Source organism: Macadamia integrifolia, unplaced genomic scaffold (assembly GCF_013358625.1).
Source record: "Macadamia integrifolia cultivar HAES 741 unplaced genomic scaffold, SCU_Mint_v3 scaffold542, whole genome shotgun sequence".
Classification (NCBI taxonomy): Eukaryota; Viridiplantae; Streptophyta; class Magnoliopsida; order Proteales; family Proteaceae; genus Macadamia; species Macadamia integrifolia.
Window position 1 is genome coordinate 122,023 of NW_024870481.1, and position 22,401 is coordinate 144,423.

General features: G+C 37.1%; 3 protein-coding genes across 7 annotated transcripts; 2 read left to right on the top strand and 1 right to left on the bottom strand.

Moving 5' to 3' along the window:
- Positions 1 to 5,616: 5,616 nt before the first annotated feature.
- LOC122069177 (DUF724 domain-containing protein 3-like) lies at positions 5,617 to 9,702 on the top strand. Of its 5 annotated transcripts, none has more exons than XM_042633127.1 (5): positions 5,617 to 5,776; positions 6,220 to 6,266; positions 6,379 to 7,050; positions 7,620 to 7,925; positions 9,169 to 9,702. In XM_042633127.1, exons 3-5 carry the CDS (start codon positions 6,652 to 6,654, stop codon positions 9,184 to 9,186), a joined length of 723 nt encoding a protein of 240 aa, XP_042489061.1. In that variant the 5' UTR covers positions 5,617 to 5,776; positions 6,220 to 6,266; positions 6,379 to 6,651; the 3' UTR covers positions 9,187 to 9,702. The 5 variants fall into 5 exon arrangements, with proteins under 5 accessions (XP_042489061.1, XP_042489058.1, XP_042489060.1 ...); XM_042633124.1 differs by lacking the exon at positions 9,169 to 9,702 and having other exon boundaries at positions 6,379 to 6,421; positions 6,626 to 7,050; positions 7,620 to 8,788; XM_042633126.1 differs by lacking the exon at positions 9,169 to 9,702 and having other exon boundaries at positions 6,626 to 7,050; positions 7,620 to 8,788.
- Positions 9,703 to 10,948: 1,246 nt separating this feature from the next.
- On the top strand, positions 10,949 to 14,825 carry LOC122069178 (ADP-ribosylation factor-like protein 5). The gene is made up of 3 exons (XM_042633128.1): positions 10,949 to 11,913; positions 12,123 to 12,344; positions 14,291 to 14,825. The coding sequence occupies exons 2-3, from the start codon at positions 12,153 to 12,155 to the stop codon at positions 14,648 to 14,650; spliced, it is 552 nt and encodes a 183-aa protein (XP_042489062.1). The 5' UTR covers positions 10,949 to 11,913; positions 12,123 to 12,152; the 3' UTR covers positions 14,651 to 14,825.
- Positions 14,768 to 21,251, bottom strand: LOC122069179 (guanine nucleotide-binding protein subunit gamma 1-like). Its single transcript, XM_042633129.1, has 4 exons — positions 20,618 to 21,251; positions 15,285 to 15,337; positions 15,128 to 15,172; positions 14,768 to 15,008 (listed from the first exon to the last, which is right to left on the bottom strand). Exons 1-4 carry the CDS (start codon positions 20,750 to 20,752, stop codon positions 14,924 to 14,926), a joined length of 318 nt encoding a protein of 105 aa, XP_042489063.1. The 5' UTR covers positions 20,753 to 21,251; the 3' UTR covers positions 14,768 to 14,923.
- Positions 21,252 to 22,401: the final 1,150 nt, after the last annotated feature.

The following is a 22,401-nucleotide window of genomic DNA, read 5'->3' on the forward strand; positions in this document are numbered from 1 at the left end:
AATTGGTTCTAATCGGAATGAAGTGAGCTATTTTAGTAATTCTGTCAACTATCACCCAAATTGCATCCATTCCTTTGGGTGTACGTGGTTGTCTGGTGACGAAGTCCATTGTAATGTTATCCCACTTTCACTCGGGTACTTGGAGTGGTTGAAGAGTGCCAAAAGGTTGGTGCCGTTCAGCTTTGATTTTCTGACATGCAAGGTAAGTCGCCACATACAGAGCTATGAGGTACACTCATCCATCTTAGTACTTCTAGGGTGAAGAGAGTACTCAGAACTGTGTGCTTCTTTTACTAATTTGTCTTGTATTACCTCATCGCAGGGTACACACAATTTACCCTGAAACAAAGTGTGCCATCACTGGCTAATGTAAAGCTAGGGTCATTCATTATTTGCTCTTGAATCTCCTCTCTGATCCGCTGCAACTCAGGATCCAAGGGCTGGTTCATTAAGATTTCTTCCCTGATGGATGAGTGTACCTGTAGAGCTACTAAGGACATGGTCAACTATTAAACATCATCTGACTGGTGCTCTAGTTCCAAGGTTACTTCCTCATACAAGAGGATTTCATCCATTAACATCGCCTTCTATATGAGCTCGAGACTGATAGCTAAATAGGCAAGGGACACCGTTTGAGCTTTCTGGCTTAGTGCATCTGTCACTACATTGGCCTTCCCTAGGTGATACTGAATATCACAACCATAATCTTTCATAAGCTCAATCCATCTCCTTTGTCTCATCTTCAAGTCTTTTTGGGTGAAAAAGTACTTAAGACTTTTGTGGTCACTATAGATTTTGCACTGTTCACCATACAAGTAGTGATGCCAAATCTTTAAGGTAAAAATGTCCGTTGCTAACTCTAAGTGATGAATAGGGTAATTCTTTTCATAGTCCTTCAACTATTTGGACACATATACTGCCACCTTGCCATGTTGCATAAGTACACAACCCAATCCGACTTTGGAAGCATCGGTATACACTGTTATTCCACCTGTGCCTTTAGGAATAGTCAACACTGGTGCTGACACTAGCCACTTCTTTAGCTCTTGAAAACTTTCTTCACACTCCTTTGACCAATCAAACTTCATACACCTCCTAGTCAACTTGGTCATTGGTTCTGAAATCCGAGAAAAGTTCTCGATGAAGCGTATATAGTAACCTGCCTGTTTGAGATTTTAAAATGTAACCGCAAGTGTATAGATCAGTGTAGCTACGAGTCAAACACAGGGAGAGTAGCCACTTTATTTTTTTAATTCTTTTAATAATGCGAAAGTGAACTGATTAATGGTTGTGATCTAATTCTAATTACCGTCTTAAACATATGTATCTAAAATAACGTCCTAACCATTCGTCATCTAAGAATTTAAATACGCAAGCCATGCAATTAAAATTAAATAAATAAATAGCTAAAAATAAACACCCCACGCAATTGAAAAACAATAAAAGAAAAAAATGTTGAAATAAAAATAAAGTAAAAGAAAGGGGATAAAGCTAGAGAGAGACTCACAAGTAGGTTTATCTACTTAGCCTGTGGGATGCATTATAATGTGAGCTTCCCTACTTGATCAGAAAGTCACTCTTACAGGGGTTACTCTACTTGGCTTAAGGAAAAGGGAGACAATTAAAATAAAAACAATAAAATGATGGTTTTATGGCTAGGAGGGGCAAAATCAACACATATAGTAGCCATGAACCTTAGGGGAAAGGGATAACAATAATATAATGATTGAAATTAAAATCCTAAATTAAGAAAGAAAGGGTAGTCAGAAGAGGGATTGAGAGAGGGGAGAAGACTACTGAAGGAGTCTACTTACTTGAACTTCAATCCTTAAAACTTGATCGATTTGAGACACTACCAGTACTAAAAACCAGATCTGGAAAAAACCAAATCTGAAGAAAAAATTGAACTTGAAAGACATGCTTCATAGCTTGTTCTTGTCACCTAGAACTAAGCCTAGAACTAGAACTTGAAAATTACAACTTTAATTGTTTAAAAAATAAAAATAAAAGACTGAATCAAAAACAAAAGTGTTTACATTAATTGAATAAAAAGAACTTACAAAAGTGTTTAAAGCATAAACCTAGAACTAGAGCTAGAGAAAGAGAAAACTAGAGAAAGAGATAGAGAAACTAAGAAAAAACCCTAGAAGAAGAATGAATGCCTCCTTCCCTTGTGTTAATTCTATTATATAGAGAATGGGGAGGGAAGCTAACGATTTTAGCTTCTAAAAAAAAAGATTTTTTTTTTATCTTGTTGATAAAGTGGAGGAGAGAGAAGAGAGAAAACGTGTGGAGAGAGATCTCCCACGATTTTTCTTGCATTCTCTCTCTCTCTGCTCAAGAAGCCCCCTTTGGTTGATTTTTCTTGCTTGGATTTGGACAATATTCTATTTTAATGAAAAATTTCATCCATGCCTTTGTCTTTTTTTTTTTCTCTTTATTTTCTCTCTCTCTTCTTCAAACTTGCGTACAACCATCTTGGCAGTTAAGAGGTTCGAACTTAAGACCTAATAAGGAAGGGATTTTGCACACCACAACTCACCAACTATGCTAGGTAGTTGTTGTTACCAAAAACGAATCTTCAATCACTTAAGGATGTGGTCCATCGATCCTTATTGACATTTGAAATATTCTTTATACTCTTGAGACTACTGCAGATGGGCTGGTTCTGCATCTCAGTTCAGTTCTGATCAATTATTCTTTTTCTAACCTGAAAAGAATAATCACTTGTGCGGTTGACCAAACGAATGTGTACTTACAATTGAACACATCCATCTTCCTCAGAATTTCGTCCTCTTCGCAACCATGAAAAGAAATAAGACATCTTTACGTGTAAAATTGAAAATATAGCATCCGATAGTTCTTAAGGCCTTGAAAATATAAAACCTGCAAAAAGAGAGTAAAACCCAAGGTAGCCCCATTTTAAATATGTAAAATGTATGTTTTACTACACTAGATTTCACACATAAATGTGATCATCATCGAACTTCCAGAAAAAAGCCATGCAAATCTGGATCGAAACTTGGTGTCAACAACATCTCTAGGCACTTATCTCGCAGAACCTCTGGATACCATTTCTACTCCAAAGTGGTGAGTAGAGACTCCAAGAGTAGAGCCATGGTGGCAGATAATCGGTAGCAGGTCGAATATAGCAATGGCGACCGCTTTCCCAAATCTACGTTGATCACCAATTCTGTCCTAGAGTTCGCAATGCAACTCTTAGAATGACCAGCCTCCTTGCTACTCCAACCACTATTGTGCATGCTTCTGTAATGACAAGCTCGTGGATAATTGGTTAACTTAAAAATTAATATAAAAATAAATAATGAAAAGGGTTCTTGACACTTCCCATACAAATAATGGAGAGGGTTATCAACACTAGGAAGATGATAATTAGTTAACAATAGGAAAGGCATGGAGGAGAGAGTGTGTCAGGTGGGGGAGAGAAAGGAGGTGTCGGCGTAGCCTTCGACACTGGCTTAGAGAATATTTTCCTACCAAATAATTGTGTCAAAATTTTTTTTATGCCCATTTTGTTTCAAGAAGCAAATCTTTAGAGCATTTTTTTTTTTCTTACGAATTTTCCAACAGTAGGATCATCAAACATGATTTTTTTTTTTTTTATATCAAATAACATTTTTTTCTAATTTTTAGAACAAGAAAAAAAATTCAAAATGTTTTCAAATAGCACTTTAGAGTAATTAAAAGTGGATGCCAATTTTTTATTTTTATTTTTTTCCTTTGAATTCTAAGCAATTAAATGAGGCTTCATTAGGCTTCATCTGTTTCAAACAAAAATATGTGAAAATTTTAGAAATTAGACTTACAATTTAGGAAAATGTTTTCCTAAAACCATTCATCATCCTAGGGTTCAGAAAACCCCTATAGAAAACTCTTGTAGGGTTTTAATATCTTCCAAAGTACTCTCCCAATTCCCCTAACTTTTTCTCAAGCCTCATGGTGAATGGATTTTCATTTACCATGGGTGTAGGAAAACTCGATGAATCAGTTTTTAATTTTATAGTATATTTGAAGTAGAACTATGGAATGTGAAGCTTTATAGAAGGTTTCACTATTTTACATTTGAAAGTGTAGGATATAGCAGGAAAAGTAAAATATATTTCCCTTATTTATTTTACTTGTAAACATTTTATGTTGAGACATTACTATTTACATGAATGCTTGGGGTTGGTGAAGAGAGTTGCCTCAAAGTAGGTGAGGCTGTGTTTGTAATCCCCACAAGCATCTAACATCTTTGTTACTTGTTACCTTACATCTCATACCATAATATATAACTAATATGGGAAAAAGATTCTCACACAAGTAAGGTGAGCATTCTTCTCCGTGCCCTTACATAATGAGTTGTATGTCCCACATTAATTTTTTTCTCATGCATAACTAGGGTCCCTTACTAGACAAAACCATTTCCATGCTGTGATTAGTGGGAAAAGATCCTCTCCAACACCACCAACCTCCAACGATCCATTCAAGGGTTGGGAATGCTTGGACACGTATCTCTAGGTGTTGGCAAGTGTTGGGATGCATGACCAAACCCTCCCAACCCTTGGAAAGATCATTGGAAGATGGTTGGAGGGTGCAGTCATTGGAGAGGAGTCGGCTCCGTGATTAGTATGACATTGATAGTTGTGTTATAATGAAGAGAAAGACACCCAAGTTCTTTTGGTGAGTGTATCACTAAGTCACCGGGTCAACATGACGATTCAGGCCACATATTGGTGAAGAAAAAAAAAATCAATTTGATATTTTTATTCTATGTGGATGATAAATTATATTTCTTTATAATGTTTGGAAGAAGCTTGGTGGATTATGATCCTACCGAACAAGGGTTTTTTTTTTTTTTTTTTTTTTTTGAAGATGCAGAATGTTTGCCCAAACGCCTAAAATGGGCATTTAATGAATACAATCCAGGTCAAAATCAAACAATGAGTCAAATATGGAATCAAATAAAAATTGAAGTTTGAAAAGAGGCTCCTATTCAATTTTAGTTCGACTTCAATTTCTGTTTTTACATTTTTTATCTTGAATCGAATTGAAAAAACTAGACTGATTGACACCCTTAAAATCCCAGACGCCTTCTCTACCCTTCTTTTTGTTGGCAGTATGTAAAATATTTGTATTCCTCACTTAGCCACTTCTCTTTTTCATAATTCTGTGGGGTGCATCTCCGGTGCATGGACGAGGGCAGCAGGGTCATTTTGTGCCCCCTATATCTAAGCGTAGACATACCTTAATGGGTAGCTTTTTTTTCCCCTTTCTATGGGTGCCTTTATGGCCTAATTATAGCCCTATTTTCATCCCTCACATGGGTCAGACTCACCTCATTCATACCTAAATTGGAAATTAGAATTAGGTTGCACCCAAAAAAGAAAAAATTGGAAATTAGGAATATGAGTAAATATGTAAATAAGAAGAAAGAAATTACCCAAAAAAAAAAAAGGACACAACCGTAAATAAGGCTTAGAAACTGGCAATATAGCAATTTCAAAAACAAGATGGGGTTATCTAAAATTATAAATTCTTATTCTTACGTGATTATTGATATTCCTAATTTTACCAAAGAAAATATATATTCCTAATTAAAGCAGTTTTAAGTTAGTCTCTCAGTCTGAGAGAGAGCTATTCCAGGAAAACCAACAGCACGCCATCCTCCACAAGGTTGTGGTCATGAGACTCGTGACTCAATTAACACAATAAGCATCGTTCAATTCGTTTTTCAACCTTCACTTCACTCTCTCTCTCTCTCGATCCATACCAGGTCAGTCCAATCAATTTTTTCTATGGATTTCAACCTTTTCTCTGGTCACTCAAAAATTTCTTCTTCTTTTATTTTTTATTTTTTGCAGAAATTTTTTGTTAGGATTATTCTATCGGTTTGTTCCCCTTAATTTTTCAGTTAGAATCGTTAAAGGGTATCTTTAAATTTCACATAAATCTTCCTCTGTGGATGTTTTATTTTTACCGTTTCGCATCATGAGTTTGGTGCCTTTTTTTTTTTTGAATGATTTAGTGGTTTTCTAATTAAGATAATGGATCGTGAATATTTGCAGAATGAGCTACAAGCTCTTTAACCATCCTTTATTATGCATTTCTGGTATCAGTAGCATGTGTTCTCTGTTCTGTAGTCTTTTTTTTTTTTAATAATATTTAGGAAGAGAAAAAAAGGGAATTGATATGTGGGTTACTCTAAATCTGGTGTAGAATCTTGGGAGTAGTTGAAGTTTTGATTCATGGCTCTGAATTTGCAGGTTCGCGGTGTTTGATATTGTTTTTGTTTTCATTTTTATCTTTCAATTTGAATTTGGTAACATACTTTAGTTTTCTTGGTCTCATCTGTGCTGTGGTTTCTCTGATCATCAGGGGAAATCAGCACCAACTTTTCTTAGGCTCTAGTGGTTTCATGGTATTGGGATTCTTCCACTTGATCTAAAGCTGCAGCCAAAAGTTTCTGTGGCATTACTGGTCTTGGATAGAATTTTGTATCTGGCCATGAACTTATTGGCCTTGGTCTTTTGTTACAAGCAACTTTTTATTCTGTGTAAATGGTTGGATGAATTAAGTTTCTGATATGGTCTTTCTTTTCTTTGACTTGGACTGGCTTAAACAGGATTAAGCTTAAAGGTATTTAGAGTCATGAAGTTTAGGGAAGGGAATACAGTGGAGCTGTTGAGAACAAAACTGGACCCATGTGGCTCTTGGTTTACTGGAAAAATAGTTGAAGTAAATGGAGATTGGTATACTGTTAGGTATGACTTGCTTCTGAATCATGAAGGAGAGCCACTTGTTGAAAAGGTGCACAAGGATGATGTTAGGCCTCTACCTCCATTCACAAGGAAAGAGAGATGGGTGAATGGTGATATAGCTGAAGTGTTTGATATTCATTCTTGGAGGTTTGGAAAGGTTGCAAAGGTGATGAATAAAAATCGTTTTGTTGTTAGACTGTTCGGCTCTATCCAGCTTAGAGAGTTTTGTGGGTCTGATCTTAGGGTTCGACAAGTTTGGCGCAACAACAAGTGGGTGGAAATTGTGAAGGTAAAATTTTCAAATTACCTTTTTTTTCTTTACCAAAATTATGTTTTTGTAGTTTTAGGAATTTTTCCCCAGCATGCTCTTTTAGTTCTGTTTTCATGAGTTTATGATTGTCACTATTTGGTCATACTGCTTTGTTCTTTTAGTGTCTCATCAAGAGAAAATGTTATATACACAAGCATAGTTTTCTCCTTATGTGATATTGAATACCAAACATGAAAAGCAATCTCCACAGATTTTTTTTTTTTAAATGTTTTAAATTAATTTAATTTCCTGCTTTTTGTAACCTATGTGGATCCCCCTCACTGGCGCGGAAAGAAAAAGGGGAACCTTAGTTGGATGTTTTCTCAAAATTTATGCAGATGTTATACATCTTCCTATATCAATAGTCTTCCTGGCAGAGTATCTTGTTCAGCAATCTGCTTTGGAATCTTCCAAATTGAACAGTTCCTTGTCAAGATTTCCACATATTTGGATAATTGTTTGAATTTTCAGGCCTGATGACTAAGTGGTTTGTATTGGATCAATTGGTTTTTCTTGGTGTCATAACTAACTCATACATGTATTTGCAGGTTGGTAGGGATAAGCAAATGAACAATAAGGTCACACAATACAGTTCCAAATATTCTCAAGGATTTTTAGTTTACGAGGACCTGCAACAAGGTATTCAGGAAGAAACTTACAGCATAGAAAGAAATTGGCAGGATCACATCAAGACTCTTTACCCTGTGAATCCTTTAAAGCGTGGTCGCAACTTTCATTTCAAATCATCCCCTCGAGATGCTGTTGTTGCTAGAGGTCATAAGAGAGGGAGCGTAACCAGGAAAGATGGAAGGCATGACAAGCTGCCCATTAGAACTCTTCCTCTTCTTGAACAGGTAGATGTTGTTTCTTCCCCAAAATCAAAATTGGGTGAGAAATGCATAAAAAAGTCTTCTGATATGGCTATGCAAAAAGAAAAAACAAACAATTATTCCTTATGTTTATCATCGGCGCCTGTTCGGGGTACAGAAGAAAGTAACGAATGCTCAGTTGCTAGTTGTAGTAGTAACGACGTTGGGGAGTTCACTGTTCGAAATTCCCAAAAACCACCTAGGATTATCTGTGATAGTTATTTGGATGATGTTGAATCATCATGTGACTCTAGGCCCAGGAGAAAATGTTTACCCTCCTGGATTGAAGATGAAGTAGGAGCCAACATCCATGAGGTAGAGCTTAATGCATATAAATCAACCGTGCAGGCTTTGTATTCTTCTGGTCCTCTAAGTTGGGAGCAGGAGTCGCTCTTAACAAATCTTCGTCTCTCCCTTCACGTTTCAAATGAGGAACATCTACTTTATCTGAGGCAACTCTTATCTTCTCAATGTTTTTGATCATCTCGAATAATTATGTTTTCTGACAAGGCTAAAATTCAAATCATCCTAGAAGCTCACCCTTTAACTTCGAAATGCCCATCCTGCTTTAGTTGTTAATTATGTTAAGGCACAGAGTAAAACCAGGAATTCTTTATCAGATTTGGGTAGATTTCTCTTAATTGATTCTATGAAACACTCTGGCAGTTTTCTGCTTGCCATTTCACTGTATAGATATGTAATTATTGTCCAAGTGATCAAATTTAGTTGACATTATTCAGAAATTTTATTATGAGATCCATTTTTTCCTTTTTTGTTAAATTTTTTGAGACAATGAAGGTGATCCTCCTTCAGTTCTTGAAATAAGGTTCCACTCAATGACTCGTTTAGTCGTAGGTTCTCATTCATTTCTTATATTCCCACTTAATCAAAATCATGTGTTAGCTACTGTTTCCTGTTAAGCATATACTGCAGCTTTTTTCTTCTAGATTTTGCTTTCTCAATCGTTGTTGATTGTTAGATTTGCTCTTCATTATCTGAACTAAAGTTTCTGTAGACTTCTCTTCATGGAAGTTTTGGAAGTTGGTAGATTGTTGGAGTGCGGAGCTATATTGTTAAGTGTAGATCCATCATTGGATGCATCTCTTAAAACCTGGCATTTGATTAACTCTTCACGTAGCCAGTACCTGGGGAAGCCAGAATATGTCTTTACCTTGTTGTGAAAGTTTTAGCTGTTCAATACTTAGCTTGATTAACTTGTTACTTTCAGGTCATGGTGGAAGTATAATGGGTTTGATATGACCCAACCCCATCAATCTATCTGGCTAGATTTCTCATGTTTCTAGCCTTGATGCGTTTGGCTTTGGAATTTTATATATCAACCATCTCCACAGCACAGAAATGATGAGCTCTGTAAATAGGTTAATTTCGATGTTGCCATGTAAGTAATTTTTTCCCATTACATGGCGACTCTGGATGACAAGTCGGCTTATACCCGTAACAAAAATCACTTCTGATGGTTGGTGACCCATCAGAAGATCTGTAGATGAGGTTATACCAAAATTTTGTAGGATCACTTGTGTTTCCTTTTATTCTGAGTTTTGGGAATAGAGGTTAAAGTGGGGATCTTTGGTGCCTTTTTAGGAGTGGTATTGAGATTGTTTCTGTTTGGTTAAGTGATCACCTTCTGGCTGTCACTTTTCGTGATGCTCAGAATGGCACTGCTTGGTGTTTGGTTGTGATTTATGCCTTCCCTTTGGTGACTAATAGAATTCCTTTCTGGAGTGAGATTGGATATTTTTTATTGTTGTTAGCTGTTCCTTTCATTATTCTTGGTGATTTTAATCTTCTTCTTTTTCTTCTTTTTTTTCTTTTTTCCTTTGCTCTAGTTAATCTAAACCTTCAAGTTCAAGGGTCCTTTTTACCTGGACTAACAAGCAAACCCTCTAGATTAACAAAGGAGTGTTTAGATGGTGCATGATTGCCCCCGCTTGGATTTCTGTATGGCTAGTTTTTTTTTTTTTTTTTTTTCTTGATAATATTCTTTATGGCTAGGTGCTTGTCTATGATCTTTGGCATCTTTCTCTCCTGACCATTGTTATATTTTACATAATACTTTTCCATCTCAACGTTCTTTTGCAAAAGATTGTTCACTTCCAAGCTGCATGGTTCAAGCACCCTAAGTTTTTCTTATTTGAAAATAAATGGGATTCAAGTAGGAATCAGAATTTATGTAGTAAATTGATTAGTTTAATGCGCTTCTTCCCCATATTAGAATAAAAATGTTTCTTTTTTTGTTTTTTGGGTCAAAATTTAGAATAAAAATGTTGGGAGAATGTATTCTTTCCGGACATCAACCGGACAGGCATTATTTCTTTTCATATGGGGCCAGCCAATCTGGGCGTAGCCCCACACTCCCCCACCAAAAACATTTTCTCAAAAATTCTTTTGATCATATTTTTAAGGGAAAAAAGAATGTTACCCGTGTTCTTCATGCCTAGACACAATCCCCTGTATTCGGTGGTGGTGATAAGATGCCCCTTTCCCCACCCACCCTTGCGCCCAAATGCAGATGGGTAGCATTCCTTCTTCCTATTTTTAAATTAAAACTATTTATGTTTGATAGACATCAGGTTCTTGAAAATTTGCCTCCAACATGATCCTTGTAACGATCGACTGATGTTTCCAATCAGATGTTCTGGATTTTGGAAACAAAGGAAGATAAAAAAAAAAAAAATGCTGCCTATTTTTTAATTGATGGCAATAGAAACATTTGGGTCTCTGTCAGCATCAAAGGCTAGAAGCATCTCTCTAGTTTTGTGCCAAGCAAAGGTAGAAGGTTTCAGAGAAGTAGAGGTGTGGGTGGCATGGATAGCCAAGAATTATGCAGGTGGTTAATGCAAGGACATCAGCCCGGCTGACTTTTAGACTTATTGGATATTTTGCTTTAAACATATTTTAATTCTATGGTTGTAGGTATAACATCTCAGTCTGAATTCAGAACTTCAGAAATAACTGCTCATATTGCTAAGGAGGGTATGTTATCTCCATTTATTCCTGGCTGGGCAAAAGAATCCTAATGGTACCAGTTAGCAATAGTGCTTTACACAGACCCCAATTGCTCTCCATTTACTTTCTGGAATCTGGATATGCCACTAAAACTTCGATTTGGCACATACCTCACTAACTAATGGATCCTATGGAAGCTTCTCATTGACACCAATATTGGTACAGACTCTGGAAGCTTTCCATTCATTCACCATTTCCAAAAGCAAAGCCCCCTTATGGGTAACAAGGAAAACAATCTAACTTAAAGCTTTATTCACAGAGGGGAAGAGGAATTGGGTAGAGCAGAGTCGAGTTAATCATCCAGAAAACAAAGCATGAAAGCAGTGACTCGTTAAGCATATCAGAACCCCTATTGGGTTGGAACTTGGGTCTCATGACTGTCATTTATGAGATCTTCCCACTTCGTCTTCTTCTTCATTATGAATGGACGACCCAAAACCCATAATGTTTTTCAGAATTCTTATAGAGATAACCAGGAATTTTGAATGAGATCTAATGGTTTTCTGGGGTCCCGGAAAATCCGATCGAACTGTATTGCTCAGAGCTGGTTTTCAATTTTCAGATACTGATGCGATATAGTTAAAAAGCTCGTTGACCATGAGTTTCACCTTGAGGCTTCAGTTTCCACTTCCACCACGGAAGCCTAAGTGGATGACGTGGCTCACACTGAGCGGATGGGTCCCTATATAAATGCCTCTGTGGCACCTAAAAAGGGTTATTCTCTGTTCCCATTTCTTCGTTTTAAAGCTCTTCATTGACGTACCCTTCTACGCGAGTTGCATTTAAGCGGATTTCCTGGACGATCGAGGGTTTCTCTGGTTTCGTTTCTTCGGACTTCACAAACCAGAGACAACCACCGATCTCTGTCGATCTCTGGTTCGCCTTTGAAGTGAAACAGAGGACCTTGGATCTCTTCTTTTGCGTTCTTGCCTCTCAATTTTGTTAGGTTTGTTTTATTTCCCACCCTTTTTTCTTTTTCTTTTCCACGGCTTCATTCGATTCAGATCTGCAAGTTTGGGCTGATATGAACTAGCAGAACCTTTTTGTATCTTCAAATATTTGTTTGGGCTGATCTGAAACTAGCAGAACCTTTATGCCTCTCAATTCGGTTTATTATATATTTCGTTTTACGAATTTCATGGTTTTCTGTCACAGATTTAAGGTTAGTATCTATTTGTATACAAGATGGGTGGCTTCATATCGAGATTTTGGTTTATGTTGTTTCCGGCGAAGGAGTATAAGATAGTGGTGGTAGGACTAGATAACGCTGGTAAGACAACAACCCTTTACAAATTGCACCTGGGAGAAGTCGTCGCTACACATCCCACGGTTGGGAGTAATGTGGAAGAGCTTGTGTACAAGAACATTCGGTTCGAGGTGAGCTTTTTTTTTTTTTTTTTTTTTTTTTTTGCTGGGTAGTTTTTTTATTTTTTGCTTTAGATGTGGTTTTCTTTATCTGGTTATTTTAAGTGATCATCTTGTGAGTGTGGAGAATCGAATTTGTTGCAGCTCTGGTTTCTTTCATTTCCAGTTTTGAAACTGGGTTTTACAATGGATTGAATAGTGGCACTAGTTTGCATTCTGATGCATTTGAAGACTTTTCTTTGAGATGATCTATTGTTACTATTTGTATCACAAGCTCCATACATATCTGCATCTTGATCACAAAGGAGGAGGTACACGAAATGATTTTTTGTGTGTCCTTTATTTTTGGGAGGTGGGGGGTTTAACATTAGGAAAAAGGAATAAGGTCAAATGTTCAATCCTCAGGTTACATGAAACTATTGACTTATACAAAAATTACGTATTTCCAATAGAGAAAAATAAAATTCTCTCCAATAAAAGTTGCATATTGTTCATCAATCAAAAGATAAACCACATCTACCCATGTATGCTTGGCAGGTCCACTTCTATGATCTCTTAGGCCGATTACAGTCTTGTGATTTTGCCACGACCTTTTCTGTTTTGTGAGATTAGAGAGACCTGTGGAGTGTGGAGAGCCTGCTGTTTTGTGAGATTAGAGACTTGTGGAGTGTGGAGAGCCTGTAGTTGGGTTTCATAAATACCCTTCATGGACTACTTCTGTCAAATGTGCTTGTGAATAGTTATTTGGTCTTCTATATTGGTAGAAGCTTGTTCGGAGATAAATTGGTGCATACATCAGGATGAGTTCTACAGTGACCTATCAATATTGAAATTGTAATTTGGTGGAGAAATTCCATAGATGAGAACTTCCATTTTGTTGTCAAGGCCGACTCAACTATAGTGCTATCCATTGGTCTTTAAGAGCTGTGGTGGGTTGAGGATTGAACTGAACAAGTAAAGCAGTGGCTATTGCCTGCTTGAACTGCTCTTCGTATTTTGGGCTTGAAAGTTGACTTGGATGGTATCATTTCTCAGAGTTCTAGTCAACTCTCTGCAATCCTTTAATTGGTGAATTGCCTCTCTTTTGGATGGTGGAGATTCAGTTCCATGACAAACTACCTAGTGGTTTCTCATCATTTGCCTATCAGATGGTTTTCATTATTTTTCCTCGTACTTGATTCATTGTTTTCTCCCTGTCTTTTGTTCATTTTGAACTTCTATCCCAAGTATTGTAGTTGAATTGTATTCAGGGAACCGATACCTAGGGTAATGTGATCAGTCTGCGCCTTGAAATAAAAAAAAACCCATGTAACTTATGTTCAGATTTCCTGTGTTGTGTAGATTTGGAGTGCTGATTAACACTGATGCCTAGGAAAGTGGCTGAGATGCAAACCCAGCTCCACCAGTTTCGAACTCCATTCTCCGAACTGAATTTACTCATGTTTTTCCCGTTTAATTGCCCTGAAGCAGTGATAAAAGAAATCCTTGCTCATACTACTATCCCGGTGTCTCTTTATTTTTCTGCCTTTGAGGGTTCCATTATGCCAATACGTTTGTTGCATGCGTAGATCCAGGAACTTATTTGGCTTTGCAGATCCCAAAGTTCTTCCATTCCTTTTCCTGATACAGTGTCAACCTTCTGGCCTTCCTTTGTTTTCTCCGAGACATTACCAAGTTCTTGGCAAGCACCTAACTGGTCTCTACTGATCATTCTTTGTTTTTTTTTGGATGAATAAAAAATTTTGAATGAATACTGATCATTCTTTGTTACTCCGAAATCGTTTTTTCTTCCTGAAACCAGCTGTGGCCATCTCACTACATTGCTTTGCTTTTGGTTGATTTCAGTTTTAGGAGATAGCTTATTGATTCACCATGTGCTTTACAAGTTTTCACCTCTGTAGTTGAGCTTACTTAATTACTCTTTTGGTTAATGTGCTGCATCAATTTTGCTTTAACAGGTCTGGGATCTTGGTGGGCAAGAGCGGTTGAGGCCATCATGGGCAACATACTATCGTGGGACTCATGCTGTCATTGCGGTGATAGACAGCACCGACCGTGCAAGGATCAATATTATGAAGGATGAACTCTTTCGATTGCTCCAACATGAGGATCTTGAACATTCAGTCATTCTTGTCTTTGCAAACAAGCAAGACCTCAAGGATGCCATGTCCCCAGCTGAGATCACTGATGCCCTTTCACTTCACAGTATCAAGAATCATGATTGGCACATCCAAGCTTGTTGTGCCCTCACAGGAGAAGGGTTATATGATGGTTTGGGGTGGATAGCACAGCATGTGACTGGCAAGGACTCGAGTTAAGATAGCCCAGGCTGTGATAAGGACGAGAATTAGCACATTCCCCAATCCCATTGTGGGTGCTGTGGAAGGAGAACAACTTGTTTTGTGTACAATTCACGAGTTTTTTATAAGCAGATCTACAGAATGTATTTTCGCTTTGATTGGCTTCAAAACAAGAAAAGATTTTCATTTCTTACCCCATGGGTATTTTTATCCAACATTTGACACAAATCAAGTAATGCGAAAAAATATCCTTTCAAAACTCGCAATAACTACAAAATTCAAAATGAGCTTTCAGAGTATCCAGCATCTGCAACCTTGTGATTCTTGTGGGCCTTCAAACCATCTATCCCAGGTTGGGTTGGTGGGGCCAGTAGTTCTATCAAAAACCAGAACAAATGGAAGTTCAGCTTTGCATGCTGGGTAAAAAAGCTGAGGTCATTCACCCGAAAAAAACGCTGAGATTAATTAAGCAGCGTAAGGGTTAGTTTTACTTACTCCGGCAATAGCGGATCCGGTCTGGTTCCTACGTTGAGCAGCAATCTGGTGGACACCAAATGAAATTCAGAATCCCTATAATAATTAACCTGGAAGTCATGTTGGAGACAAAATAAAATCTAGCAGACTAAGCATTATCGGATTTTCTTATACATACTCCTGGCATGCGGCTGATACTTTATCTGTTTTCTCAAGGTCTTCCAGCTCTTGCTGCACAAACATTATATTAAAAAGGTCAGATCAAAAGTTATGAATACACTGCTTGAAAAACAGGTGGGGAGAGGGTAGAGAGAGAGCTAATGCAAACAGAACAAAAAAAAAGTCCTAGGCAAGCCATAGTTGATAGTTACCACTATTACCTCCTTTTGATAGAGAATAGATTGATAAACCAGGTTTCTTCAAAATTGCTATTTCTGAGGGACATGAGTCAGCAGAACATGAAAATGCATCAAGCCTCTCATTTGGTGCTTTCTAATTTAGTATTATAATAAGCCTCACACAATTAGATTACCCCCAAACCCAGATTGATCTTGTATGTCTCATAGGGGACTCTCTGCCTCTTTATGTTCCACTGAGAAAAATGAAAACAAAACCTTCAACTTGGGTCCTCTATTAATTGACAAGCATATATAAATGCTCTACTCTATATTCAAATAAGGACATTGACGTCAAAAGAAATCCAAGAAAGGAGCGTTTTAAATGAGAGAGAGAGAGAGAGATTCTTTGCAGCTCCTTGTCTCTGATAAGTTTCCAAGGACGACACACAGAAAAAAAAAAAATAAAGTTGTATACATAACCTGCAAGCCCAGCAAGCTTTTGCAGGTTTTAAAGTCAGTAGTATTGAGGTATTTTTGTCCAATGAGTTTTTAGGTTACAACAGGTCTTAATTTGGGTCAGCAGACCACGATTTGTTTATTTTTTAAGCTGTGTTTCAGTTGCAGCGGCAGTTTCGTAATTAAACGGAAACTGTGTATTAGGGTGTTTCTATTCATTATAGTAGTGCACAAGGAGACATCGGGTGGACTGGCAATGTTGGAATCTATCATGCTTGGTTTCTAATATTAGTTTAATGATCCTAGATGGAAATGGAGGAAACCCTAGTCTACATAGGGTTTGGTGTTACATGGGGTTGTAGCTAGACTAATTTCACATCAATGAGAGTTTTGCACCTCAAAAGCTTCCAGCCACTTGGTGGATGGACATGAGAATGATTGCCAATACATAAGATGGATAGCTAATTGAATTAGGACCTTAAATTTGACACGTGGCCAATCCAGACCATGTACTATCCATCCAACATTCAGAATCACCACATCATTATTCCACATGGCAAAATGAAAATGGGCCACATCGGTAAGCACCAAAGCCTACTTGCTTGATTAAGATTCTTACTAGACTGATATTTCTAACGCTAGGACTCTTAAGAGCTAGACATACTAACTTTACAAACAAGATAAGGACTCTTGACATAGAAACCAATTTAGACCAACATTCGTAAACACACCTAAATTTGGACTAATATGGGATCCACGACTAACTAAACAAGAAGCCTGAAGTTCATGAACCCAGTTCACAACTAAGTTTTTGGGCTTTATATCTCAGTCCATTACAATTACAGAACAAAAAATTCAATCCCAAACCAATGTATTACAAAAAACAAAGCCTATATTTCAATTTGGGACAGCACTAATAGTTCAAGTCGTCCTCCATTATCCTCTTCACTCTTTGAGACATACTCTGATCTTACATCACTTTCTATTTTGCTTGTTAGAATTCTAACTTGAGATTTTGAGCTCTTAGCATATTTGTAAAACAAGAACTCCAAAACCCTAATGTACATGGGATTAGTTGACTGAAATTGAACTTCTTCATAGAAGGGAAAGGAAGGCCATAAGTAGATTATTTTCATCCCCCATGCTCTATTTATTATTTGATGCCCTTCCAACTTCTTTTTTGAGCATTTCTTGGCAGCATGGTGTCAGTTATCTTTTTAACTCCCTGTGCAGCTTGATGACACCTAAGGAGGATGGGAGCTAATTGTGATTCAAATGTCTCACCCCTAATATTACCTAAGGTGATGCAGATGTATCAGCATTAAACTAAAACTCATACCCATGAATTATAAAAACTATTCTGAGGCATGTGTTGTGGAAGCACATTCTCTTGGTTCGCTTTTGGACAATTTTTAGGAAATAAACCAAAAGACATTTTTTGATAAATATAAATGATTGAATGGTAATAGGGAAGAAGCAGCTGCTCAGAAACTGGTCAGCTTTTCCCTTTCCGTATTTGAGTCAGCAATTTCTCATTTCTTCACCTATGAAAACATGTTTCAGCATCTAAATGTTCCCAGGTATTAGGAAAAAGTTGTGTCATGAAGAATTTGATACTTGATGATGGAGAGACTCTACGACAGAAGTAACCACAGTATTACTTGTAAGATGGGTGGAGCCGCAAACTAAATGCATCACATGGACAAAAGAAGAGGGGGGGGGGGGAGAGAGAGAGAGGGGAAAAGTCCAAATTTATCCTTCAAAGATAATCTGCAGCTTTCCATGCTTTTCTCAACTTCTAAGGCTTGGACAGGGTTTGTTTTAACTCTAAATTAAATCCAAAACTAGCCATACCCCTCCTTAGAACTTCATCTTCACTGCACAGCATTCCCAGTCATCAAGACATCTAAAATTACAGGTAAAAAAGTTTCCTACTTCGATGAAGTGGTGACTACCAGATTCTCATAACATGCTTGATAAGATGCCATAAGAAATCAGAGAAAATTTGTTATAGTCCAGGTAAGTACGTGACAAAATACAACACATCTTTCATGTTTAAACCAAAAAAGGACAGCACGGATCTCCACTAGAATCAACATGTATCCTGGTGCATGAGACTTTATGTGGGAGGAGACTCTTCCAAGAGTTCTAAATGACTTTTAAATAAGTAGTTAATAAGAAGCGAATGAACCAAATCATGTATTAAATACATGGTAAAGACAAGCTCACAGAAAAGACATGGAAGACATAATTAATTGAGATGTGACCATGAGATAAAAATCCTGATTTTATCATCCCCCCTGTTCCATTAGATTACTGGAAAGCCAGGCACCAACAGTCAGTAGTATAATGAAAAACAAAAATTGTCTACAGTCTTAACTATAAAATGTGTCCACTGTCCATGCAGTGAGCACACTGCAGTATCTTTTTCCTTTCAGAAAACAGTCATCTTAGTACGATAACATCACTACACTGTTGTTTTTTCACAAACCAAGGTGTATTAGTGTTCCTACACAACCACAAGATCGTCCATAAGCTACTTTTCAAGAACTTGGACCCCAATGACCAAATCAGATCTATTTGAAGCAAGGATCATGGTGGGCACCTATTAAGAAATTCGCACCAATTCTTGAATAAGTACATAGTACATACACTAGCAGCAAAAAGACATGACAACCCAAAGGTTGTGTCTGTGGGTCTTTGATCATTACGCATACAGCATATCAACCCTACCTATACAACTCTTGGTTAGGTTAGTGGACTCACTGTTGACCTCTAAATGCTCCCCGTCACCAAAAAAGGAAAATAAGGATAAAGACCATGACTGAAAATGACAAAAATTCAGGACTACTGCTCAGAAAAATAAAATCTAAGTCTATATTCTTTGCCTACATTTTAAAGAAATCAATAAATAATCAATTCAAAAAGTCTACGCCAAGGGCCAAAATTTTGCCTATTTACCTTGACAGCAGTAATTCTGAGACCTAACCCTACCGAGTGGATGAATCCTTATCCCGTTATTGCTCAATGCTTAAATGCACAAGAAGCAGTACAGTGAACCATTCTTCAAAATTTATTCCTTTTAAAAATCATTGACATGAATTGGGAAACCAACCAAGAACATCAACCGGCATTACACCAATTTTTTGAGGTAGCACCAAAATAGGGGATAATTTTACATATAAATATCAAGAACTAAAAATAATTTGGTACTTTCTTATTGTACCAATCTAAGATAACTTTTAGATTCATAATGGAACAAATGAAATAATTGCACTCAATTTTAGTCCTGTTCTGAGATGACCAATTGGTTAAAATACCAAAACGGAGCTAAATCTTCAGTATACAGAGAAAAACAAAAACTATAAGCATTTAAAATCAGGCCATACTGTACCCAACTTCAAATCATCACCTCAATAAGAATCAAAGCATGAATCATTCTTCCAGCGTTTAAACACAATTCCCAACAAATGATGAACACATTGACAAGCAAATAGTGTTCAGTGAACCATTTTTTCAGCATCAAACCATCATTACCTACACCAAGTAGTCTAACAATATTGATTTACATATCCTTTTGACCTCGATGATGATTGGTTGATTGTGTCCAAAACGATACAAATTAAGGGGAAAAAAAGTTATGAAAAGTGGTCAGGAACAGGTAGGTTTTCACATGTTCCATCACAGAAACTCATTCTCAGATGATGCCTAATGGTCATTTCTAACTTCTAGCTTCCCCATCTCGAGGATTGTCAAAACCAATTACTCATAACCAAACAAAAAGCAGTAGCAGAACAGCTGAAATTTTCTATGATTTCTAAAGGAAACACTTGTAAATGTGGTCAAGCTAAACATTCAGCATTCCGTATAGGAGATGCAAACAAGATTTGTCTTGACACAGGCGTTTAAGGGCACAGATCTCTAGCAGAAGAACCTAGGGTTATTTAGCGGAAACGCGGAAAGATGATAAAGTCCAACAGAAAAAGGGGGATGAGGACGAAAGTGGTAGAGAGCTAAACACTTCCCTCCAAGCATCTCAGTCGGGAAACAGCTGTGTACTAAAGAACCCACCTTTTCCCCTGGGCAAGCTTACAGTCCAAACTGAGAAATCATTAAAAATTAATGAGGCTCTTCAAGTGTTCTGATAAGCACCATCTAATGATCCCGGTCTTTCATATCTGGCATTGAAATTTGAAAGCAGCATCCCCCTTTCCATCACCATCGTGATGAAAGCAAGGCAATTTACAGCCAAAGAAAAATCCAATGGCCCTTCGAATAATTCCTGCATTCATCAGCCAAAGCATCTGTATATTGCTTCAACTGAGTGAAGGCCACGAGAGACTAAAAAGCACACCAAATGGAGTCAACACCCGAACTACTTGAAAACAGCGTTCTTTTCGGTACTGAATAAGCTCCATGAAAATGATTCAAAGCAACCTAAAACTCTGGACAGTTCGATTGATTCACCGAATCATCTAGTGCTCGTAAGACTTAACAACCCGAAATAAGTCAAACCTTCACATTCTAGAACATGTAAGCTTCATCCCCCAATTAATATATGATCACTCCATAATAACAAGATAAATGTAAATGGAATCAAGACAAACTCAAAAACTTTGATTTTTATAACTTCTAGGGCATTCAGACTTCGATAATCAGATAATCAGGAACTTCTGAAAAGAGAGAAAGATCATGAGAAATCCGAAGGTGAACTAACCTCTAAGAATCTAGTTTCCTGCTCAAGCCGCTTCAATTCGGCGAGAATCCGATGCTTGCCCCGCGTATCAACTGCTGGCACCACAGGAACCTGAAGATCCACAGACAACGCGGTTTCGGACTCCACCTCCTGCATCTCCGCATGCAATTAAAAAGCCTCTACTCTCCTTGTTCCTTCCCTCCCCTCCAAAAAGGTTAAAAGAACTAAAGAATTACAGACACAGATCTCTAGGACAAAGACTCCATTAAAGAGCCCAAAGACGAATGCTTAAAGGCAATCATAGTCTCATAGAGACCAGATTCCCATGGTCTTTAAGACAACCATTGAAAGTACGTCCGGTGAAGCAGAGACCAATCAGAAGCAAAAGACAGAAATGGCAGATCAATCAAAGATTCAAAGAAGCAACAGAGAGAGAGAGAGAGAGAGAGAGAGAGAGAGGGAGAAACGTTTCAATTGTTGGTATCGTATTTTTTTTTCTACTTCCTCTTTAACCTTTTTATAGCGGAGGGGCTTTGGATTAGGGAGAGAAAGAGAATAAAAAGTAAAGCTTATCGCTTTTCTTATCAAAGTGCTCTCCGAAAGCTGTTTTTCTTTTCCGAATAATTTTTTGGACTCATTTCCCCACCTCTCTCTCTCTCTCTCTCTCTCAAATCTGAAACTGTTTGTTTGTGAGTTGAGTTTTCTATTATTTATATTTTCCTCGCGGCCCGGCCACTGACGGCGTTTCTTCTTCTTCTTCCACTAAAGCGAATTGCCATTGGATGCTGTACTTTTCGGGTTTTTTTCCCCTCAAACTCCATTCCTTTAAGGCTACGTTTTCTAACCAAGAGAAGAAATGGTGAAATAAGAAAAAGATTATGTATATTTGGTTATCAAGAAAAAGAAAAAAGTTCAAAAAATTTTAAATTTTAAGATAGAGATAGATACATAGAAAATCATTGTGTGATTATTTAATTTTTGTCTTATTATCTTTTCATATTTTCTTATGTTTTCTTGTGTCTTTGACAAGAAATTTTTTAGGAGAACAAAAGAAAATTTCATAATTTTCAAGAAGAATTTTGAATTTGAAAAGGAGAATCTTCTCTTGGGTGAAGACATATCAAGTGTAAAAAAAAATTATTAACCTAAGGAAAAAAGTACAAAAAATGTACCTTTTAATTCTTTTATTTTCTTCTTTTGGCTACCAAACACAGCCTAACAGTAAAAGTAATTGGGTTTTCCTCATAATCATCATCACTAACCACTGTACACAATGGATTTAGGAGATAGTATTGGTATCAATATGTATCGTTCAATTTTACCCTCCTTTTTTTGTTTTTTTTATAAGTATAATGTTTTTACTGTCTTTACGCCTGAAATGATATGAATAACTGATCTGAATCAGTTAGGGATCGAGGATAGGCCTTTGCCAATTCCAATCCGATACGATATCGATACTTGAAACCATGGTGCTGTACAATGTACAACAAGATTCATAGTCTCGATTCTTGGGTTGATCAGTCAATACTGATCTAGATCATAGTTAGCAAAAACAAAAATGGCAAAAAAATGAAAATAAACAGTATGGATTTTAAATGGTAAAAAATTTCAAATGGTATGATGAAAAAAAGGAAAAGTGACATCACGGGTTTCAAACACAACTATAATATCTAACATTAATGTATATATATTCTATGATTCATTATAAATTCTAAGACATATCATTGCGTTATTGATTTCTTTTAATGGTCTTTTATAGGTCTAAAACTTTCATTACACTCCAATCAAGTCATGCCTAAAAACAG